Source organism: Anser cygnoides, chromosome 14 (assembly GCF_040182565.1).
Source record: "Anser cygnoides isolate HZ-2024a breed goose chromosome 14, Taihu_goose_T2T_genome, whole genome shotgun sequence".
NCBI classification, from domain to species: domain Eukaryota; kingdom Metazoa; phylum Chordata; class Aves; order Anseriformes; family Anatidae; genus Anser; species Anser cygnoides.
Window position 1 is genome coordinate 15,760,436 of NC_089886.1, and position 8,589 is coordinate 15,769,024.

Consider the following 8,589-nt stretch of genomic DNA (forward strand, 5'->3'; position numbering starts at 1 on the left):
CTTTCTAGTTGCAAAGATTAAAAATCTTTTTACAAGGGTTCAACATAAACAGGAGAGAATTTTAAAGGACCAAGAACAAAATAAATAAAAGACAAGCATTGGTTAATGTCCAGTAGGACCTGATGGCTTATAAGCCCTGAGCAGTTTTCCCTTAAATGGGTGGTGTTCCCTTCTTCCTGTCCTCAGCCCATTCCAAGTCTGTCCTTCTCCCAGAAGTGGGGATGGTGTCAGAGAGCCTGCTGAGGATCAGCACCCCTCCCTGTGGTACTGCTTAGATATACCACGGCTCATTGCAAATCCCATGAGCCAGGGAGCCCTTCAGCTGGAACTGCCTGATTAAGTCTGTGCTTAGCTTTTCCATGAGGGCCTTTATTTATCGCACTGTTTTTCATCACCTGATAATATTTGTAGAGTAATCCTGCTAAGGAAGCCTGGGCATGCAGCTTGATTGTTGGCACGTTGTTCCACGTGGTGATCCTGTAAACCTGAGCTGTCTTGTGTGGATGCCAAGTATTGGCCCATGCTCACAGAGGAGCCTGATGTTTTCCAAGAGATCACTTAGAATCGCAAATTCCATTCTCTGAATATTATCCAGTATTCACTGAAAACTCACAATTCCTTCACTGTGTTTGACACAACTGCTGTTTCTTGGATCCCTGTCCTGGTATTAAATGGGCAGAAATGCCAAAATCCAAAATTAAATATCCCTGGGAGAAGGAACTTCCACATCTAGCACAGGCCAGCTCTAAATACTTCTCTTTCTCCAGGTGTCTGCATGGTAAGTGCATGGTGGCCAATGTTGCTTACACCTGTAAGTGCATGGAGGGCTACACAGGCATGTACTGTGACAAGAAGAACAATTCCTCAAACCCCTGCAGGATTTTGAAATGCAACCATGGGCAATGTAAAATTTCTGAGCACGGGGAACCCTACTGCGAATGCGACCCTAACTATAGTGGAGAACATTGTGACAGAGGTATGCTTGGCCACAGGGACCAGGAGGTTGGTCTGCTGTATTTCTGGTTTACATCTTTGTTTTCACCTCTCTCCCCTCTAAAGATTCCCAGCTTCCTCCCTCTGATGCAGCTGGGCAGGTTTCATGGGGCATCCCACAGATCACGCTGCACTTTCCTTCTAGGGCTGGGGCTCACCTCTTCTGCCCTGACCTGAAAAGGTTCACTGGAACTCAGTGAGTTCTAACTTCATCCCTTCTGCCCTCGTACCTTCCTGTACAGAAGGAAGGAGCTGGCTTGTATTATTGCTATTTAGGCTGTGCCTTTTCTGTGAACGAACCACAGACTTTCTGAATTATAATGTACAGTCTCACCCAAATGTATCTGGCTGTGACAAAGTACCTGCACAACAGCACACACATTTTCAGGTATCCCAGATTGCTGATGTCATGCAGAGCAGGCTGACCTTTGATCCTGAGAAGCAGATGTAAAACTAATTCATATTTTGCAGGAATGTTGCAGGATTCAACACTCAGCATTCATTAAGGCATTTCCAGAACTGCTGATCAAAGCCAGGAGGCCCGCGTGGCCTCTGCCTTGTGCCGGATATTGCACATTTGTGTAACACAAGCTCTGTTTTGATGGCAGGTACAAAGCAGTAAAAGATTAGTCCTGCTCCTAGCATCTGTTTGCCTTGAGTATCATTACGTGCGCAGGGCTGCTTGCTGATGTGTGGGGAATATCTGGCAAAATAGTTACACATTTTTCCTTGACATCTCTGTTGTCTTATCAGAGAATCTCTGCCAAGGAGAGATAATTCGAGAAGTAGTCCGTAAGCAGCAGGGCTACACGTCGTGTGTCACTGCCTCCAAAGTACCCCGCATGGAATGCCGTGGCGGCTGCAGCAATGGGCAGTGCTGCGTTCCCCTCCGAAGCAAACGGCGGAAATACTTCTTCCAGTGCGTGGATGGCTCCACCTTCACAGAAGAACTGGAGAGACACGTGGAATGCGGCTGCTCAAAATGCTCATAAGCCCTTCTTCAGTCTCTTGCCACTTTAATCAGCTCAGAAGCGCTATCAAAATGGGACCTATTTACTTTCAGAGTGAAGAAGAAGAAAAAGAATTATTAAGTATATTGTAAAATAAACAAAAAATAGAACTTATTTTTATTATGGAAAGTGACTATTTTCATCTTTTATTATATAAAGTATCACACCACTTTGGGTATATGTATCATATAGTGAGTTATTTTTACCATGAAACTTTTTTAACGGTTGTAAGAAAAAAAAATAAAAAGTTAAAATTTTAAAAAACTATATATAAAGAAAACATAGCCTAACAGGAGAAATGTGGGGGGGGGACTTTATATGTATGCACAATGGACAAATGTAAAGGTGTTCCAAGGACCTGCCACGGCATTGATACGGGCTGAAGAAATCTCCAAGGTTCTGGGTTGGGTCCCGTAAGAAAGTGTATCCCCTTAAGTGACAGCCATTTCGCCTACCCAGGCACCCTGAAAAAGCCTCCCCCTTGGTCCCTTGCTCTGCCTAACACTGCCGATGCTGTTTTGTTCCTGTACAGTGGCTCCGCTCGATATTCTTGAACTGGTTCCCTATAGCACGTAGGCACTGCCGTAGCTTAAGGCTAACTACATTATTTGACTATTGTAATACTGTAATACATTTTTGCTGTGTATGTTGTATTTATCTGTGTTCACAATATATTCTTCAACAATTGTATCTATATAGCACAGGCAGCTTTATCCAAAAGATGGGGACAAAGAGAAAGAAAGTGGGGAAATATATGTTGCTTTGGGAAATTTGGGGGCAAAATGTGAAATAAGTGCTAAGTAATGCCTAATAAATGACATAGTAGTTTTGTGTTAACTCCTAAGCTATGTTATTTCCCAGGTTTGTGCCTTCTTGCTCCTGGCCTTGAGCCCTTTTTTTTTTGTATATGAAATATAAGGAATGCACTGCTACATAATTTGTCACGCCTTGACACTTTAACTTGCAAAGGTCATAAAGAGCATGAAAATATTGCAGGTGCCAGAATGCCCCTGCAACGTAATGGCTTTTGCCCTCGCTGTCACTTCAGCCATGGATGTAAGCTGGGCTGTCGCTGCCTGTTCATCAGCACAGGTGCCAAGCAGTTGGCTGCCTTTCCACAGCTTTTTTAATGAGCAGAAGTTGCACTATAGCCATGAGAAGGTATTCAGCCAATATTTGTTGATCTTAGCAGCACTCTCTTCTCTGCACAGGGAGAGACATTTACAGCTACATCCCTTTCCATTCTCACATTTGGTGCAGACTGACCAATTCAGCCAAAGCTTTTCCATCTGCACTATTTTATATCCTGCACTTGTTTCTCCCAAAGGGCTCCCATTACCTTTAGGTGTGTTCAGAACAAATGCTGAATAGGAAGCAGAAGTCATTGCAGGGATAAATTCTCACTGTGAATGTGAGACAAAAATTGACTCTTTGGGAGTGAGTTTGATGTTTTGAAGGTTTTTGGCAGGGCTATGTTTCAGGATCAGTAATATGTGCAAAGAGTACCACAAATACCTTGAAGTTTCTCTTACTATAAATTTTAAACATCCCTATCAATAACTGTTCCATTATCAGTGTAATTTCCTTCATTCCCATGTATAACAAGTATTACAGTCCTTTCTTCAATTTCTCCAAGAGAGATTAATGAAATCAGATATTATTTCTAGCAGCCAAAAGCCCCCTTCAGGAATGTTCACTGGTCTCACCAAAGAGATCATGGGCTCCAGCACAGGACAAGTAGGAAAGCTGAATCAAGTAAATGCATACATTTTGTTTGAATAAGGCTTCAGAAAGATCCACAGACTGGAATCCTGCCATGAAAAGTACAAATGATCCTCATTTGTACTTTTTTCCCGCTAAAGAAAAGTGGTCATGTAGCCGTTGCACAACCAAAAAGCTCCAACATGCTTGTTGTTCTTCTATTACTTGAATCTCTCCTTAACTGCAGCAGTTCATTCATATTTCTTTGCTACTACCAGAGCAACTTGAGTAGAAGGGACATAATCAATAGCAGAGCCTTCTCTCAAAATAAGTATCAGTACGTGGAGCCCGCAGTCGGTGAAAGAAAAACCAATCTCTAGTTAGTGCTGAAATCTGATTGAAACAGGAGAGTTCAAAAGCCAGGGGAAAACTAACCCTGGTTGCAAATGCTATGGACTTCTTTTTATTTTGAATATAGCATCAGAATCTCAGAGCAGCTGGAGTTTGTGGTGTACAACAAAAATCACCCAAACCCACAGATTTAAAAATTCATGCAAGTAACTGTAGGCACCTGCACAAAGATGTGCCTGGCACACCACTACCATTAATGTTTCATTCCTGCTTAATGCATTTTAATTCCTAAAGAAGCAGCTGCTGTTACGCCAGGCAGAAGAAATCCAGAGTAAGCACCGGCTTACAAGCCCGGTGCTCTACTGCCCAACTCATGGGCGCTGAACTGCCAAGGCTTGCAGAAATGCTGCTCCTCTTGAACACTAACCAAAATCGCGTTCGCTTTGTCCCTTGAGCAGCAACATGCACAAGAAGGAAGTAACATTTACTTGTGGCTTCACACCTGCTTGAGGGTGCTTTAAAAGGAATAACCTTGACTGGCAAGGCAAAAGCCATCAACATCTTGTTAACAGATCACTCTGGGATTTATTTAACCAAGGCCTTGCAGCAAAGTGACCAGCAACAACTCGGCAAGGCTGGCCCTGTTCCTGGCCCCTTTCTGTCCTGGCATTTCAATGCTAAGTGCTGGGACAAAGAAATAAGAATATCTATTTTGTAACCAAATGATGCAATTTTTGTATGCTTTTAGGCAGCACTTGCCATTGGATAGTGATGCTTTATGTCAACGATTCTATGACTTGCTATAGAATTATTTTACATTAAGAAGAAAATAAAAAGCATTCAGATGTGCCAAAAAATGTGAGGTTAACTAAAGTGTAATTAGCTCTGAAAGCTTCTCTGTAACCTGCCTAATGTTACAATAGATTTCAACTACTGTGGGTACAATGCAGTAGTTTTTACCTCTATAAAGTTTTAATATAAAGTGAAGAAAGATGCTAACCCTTAAAAGATGGCAATGCAGACTGGTGTGAACTGATGTATTTTATTAATAGATTCTCATTGTGATATAAGTTTAAATAAATTGTTGGGTTATGGAAGATTGTAACATACCTTACGTTGTGATGCAGATTATTTCTCTCTACGTGTATTTAAGGTGTTGAGTAACCATTTACAGTATCTGAGTTTAGCACCAGTGCAGTAGCGCAGGGAAAGTGCTGGGGGACAACACAAGTTCATCTGGGGCAGCTCCTGTCTGAGAATGGCTGCAGTTAACACACTCTTAACAGGGGTAATGTACTTTGATGGCATCCAAACTTATTTCTTTAGCAGTCTTACATGCACAGATGAATAAAGCCACATAGTTTTTGACCCTAGGCATTTTCTTCAATGAAATGCTTTTCTTTGCTGTTTTTTTAAAACTCTTTAAAAAAAAAAAAGGCCTGCAGCAAAAGTGCACTCATTAACTAATGATAGAATAAATGGAGAAATATTGGGAATTCAGGGTCATGGGAGGTCTGACTGAGGAAAAGGAAGTCACTCAGCCAACAGAGGATGACAGGATCTTGTGATGTCCTGACATACTTAAATTCCAATTTGCTGCTATATTTCTGTAGCTGACTATTATTAGTGCCCCAGATGTAACAGACCACTTCTGTTCATTACATTCCAACCTCAGGATAGAATAAAATGAATCTCCCACCCAGCACTCAGCCTTCCCTGGCCTGTATCCCTACTTAACACTTGCATATTGCCAATTACGCTTCAAACTACAGCATTTATGGTTGTCTTTGCCACTCCATGAAAAACTGGTGACAGCATTCAGCCAATAAAAACACTCCAGCTTAATGAGTATCATTAAGCCTGAACTGTGAAGGTTAATTATGTAATTGTAGCAGATGGTAGCATTTTCACCTAAAGCAAACCCAGCTGAGCCTACTAAAAAAGCTAGCTGGGACTATTCAAAAATGTCCAGGTACTGGCTGAAGTAACTGGTTTACACCATAGTTATTTGGGGTTGCTCATGGCTTTGGTGTGTAGGTTCCTCATGCAGCATGCAGGCAACTGTGGCCCAAGGACAGAATGCTCTTGTTTGCAGTGCCCCTAGGTATCACTTTTTATCTATTGGTCTGTGGCAAATAATGCAGAGAGAAAGTTTATCTTATCTTCCTTTATCCTTGTTTTTTGTTGTTGTTTGTTTGTTTACTTGGCAGGGACTAGTCAGATTGTGTTCCTGCTTGTAGGGTGTTTTGCTGTGGGTTTTGCATTAGTCTCTGTGGGTCCTACGGCTTCTGGTCTGTAATTTTTCAAGGTAGCTCCCAATTATCTGCATAAGGCTATGAGGCTTCTACAAGACAGCCTCTTACTTTTGTGGGCTAGGCAGCAGGAATTGGCTAGGTTTTGCTAAACTTAGGGTGGTCTTGAGAAATCCCATTGGCTTAAGGCCAACTAAGATGTTAAACTGGATGAAGTGACTTGCAAGTCCAGTATCATTCTGTGCGTGAGCCAAGCCAGAGTGCTTTTCCAGGACATGCCATATAGCTTTTGAGTGCAACTGAAGAGAACCTGAAAACAAGATGTTCCAAAACAGCACTTGGGCCCCACCCTTGAAACCGGAGGGGTGCCAAGAGGCTGTACTGCCAGCCATTGGTAGAGGCCTTCAGGCCTTAAGGTGTATGCTTCAGCTTTGTGAGCCAAGCCCTAGCCCTGATTCACCTCACACCACCTCCACACATCTCTGCCCCGTGCCGGGGCCTGGCTCTAACACCCTGGGACCACTGGAGCATGGGGCCCTGCTGGGTCCAGCCACTGCTACCTGTGCTGGGGTCCCTGGGTAGGCCGTGGGCCTGCAGGCAAGTAGCAGCCCAGGAGCACCCCACTTAGGTAGCTCTGTGTGTTTCCCTGCACCCTGCTGAGGGGCTCGTGGCTGTTCATTTCCTCATTTGTAGGTCTGTGTGCCTACTTCAAACATGGGTGCTGCAGGGCCGCTGTGCCCGGCCTGGCCCAGCCCAGCTGCAGGGAGCAGAGCCAGCTGCTGGGAGGCCAAGGCCATGGCAGTGGTGCCCAGCACGGCCCATTCTGTCCGGGCTGGGACAACAGGCAAGAAGTGGGGCTCAGCACCTGATCTGGTTTTGTTAAATCATTTTTGTTTTAAATAATAAAACAGGCATTGATCCTGTGCCATGAACTGGCTAGTGTTGTTCATATTGGTCCCATGAGGAAGAAGCACCCACAGTTCCCACTGACTATGACAGGCCTTGCGGTCGCTGTGACCAGGAGATTGCAGTTTCATCCCGGGAATCGGAAGGAACCAGCAGTGCCAGCATGACCTGCCAAGCCCTGGAAGGGCATGTGTGGGACCCGGGATGTCTAGTGCCTTCCCACAGTGCTCACCTGGCACCATCGCTCCTGCAGCAGGATGGATGGATGGCTTCCTGTGCTGGCTGCTGCCTGCGCGCCGCAGGGGCCTCAGGACCATGTCATGACGGCAGTGTCACAAGGCTGCTGCTGTTGAAGGTACCACTGCTTATTTATGTGCTAGCACCTTATGGAATACCAACTATTTCTGCTATTTCTACCCTAATTCTTATGTAGTTTGCTCACACATGTTTAGACATAACTGCTGTGTGTCTGTAGAGTTTCTTACCCAGCAGTGTTGTACTCTGAGCCAGCAGCAGCACAAGTGCTACCTGTTTTCTGTGCAAGAAAGCCTAGCTGTTCCTCTGAGCGCCTCCAGCCCTCAGAGGGCCCTGCAGGCAGTGAGTAACTCCTCGGGCTAGCAGCTGAGCACACATGCTGTACAAGCAGTATTTAGTTGTATGGGGAAGTTTAAACGTACACCATTGCAGATAGGGACATCCCATAATCTCACGGGCAGGGGGAACAGACGTTGCTGCAAGATTTGCATAGCTTCGCATCTTGTTCCTACATGATCGCTTGACCTTTTCCTTTCTCGGGGCTTTTCTGCTTTCAAAGTAAAGTGATCCTCAGGGTAGTCTGTGCATGACACTGCCTTCTTCTACTGTTTCTGACTTGTCCCCATGGCACAAGGACCACTCCTTTTCCCTAAGAATAATCCTTTACAAATGCACATTTTATGTGGGGAGGAAGAGTACAAATCCTATGGCTGAGACACATGGAAGGGAGGAAAGAGGGTTATATGAGTCCCACGAGATCAATGGCTTTTGTGTTCAGGGGGAAGCTCAAAACTCAAGGAGAATCAGGCCATTACATTTTCAGTTGTCCTCACAGTCTTTCAGCAGCATTGACCCAGGCAGCTCCCCCTCACCTACTGCCACTGTGTAGGACAGGGGAGCCCGCACCCAGCATGCCACCCAAGGCTGCCAGGCCGTGCGCCGCCATCCCCACCCTGCTCCTGCACTTGGCACCCTCAGCCTTTGACACCACCTTGTCTCCAGTGCAGAGACCCAGAGCCTGCTGATCCTGGCCTAGCTAGACAGAGGAATTTCTCGAAAGACAGGAAAAGGCATAATTTAGGTACCTATTCAATCACCCTGGCAAAATGCCAGGAGGTGCT

The 8,589-nt window shown here is 44.8% G+C and overlaps 1 protein-coding gene across 3 annotated transcripts in view; it reads left to right on the forward strand.

Annotated features, from left to right (window-relative positions):
* SLIT3 (slit guidance ligand 3) overlaps window positions 1-5,164 on the forward strand; it is a 512,041-nt gene extending 506,877 nt beyond the window's left edge. Inside the window, exons 36-37 of one of the 3 annotated variants that reach the window (XM_013178499.3) lie at window positions 768-1,002; window positions 1,747-1,923. In XM_013178499.3, the coding sequence (XP_013033953.3) occupies window positions 768-1,002; window positions 1,747-1,770 (259 nt within the window). In that variant the 3' untranslated portion in view covers window positions 1,771-1,923. Of the gene's footprint in view, window positions 1-767; window positions 1,003-1,746 lie in introns of all 3 variants that reach the window. The other 2 variants (XM_013178496.3, XM_048064726.2) reach the window with 2 other exon arrangements.
* The last annotated feature ends 3,425 nt before the right edge of the window (window positions 5,165-8,589 follow it).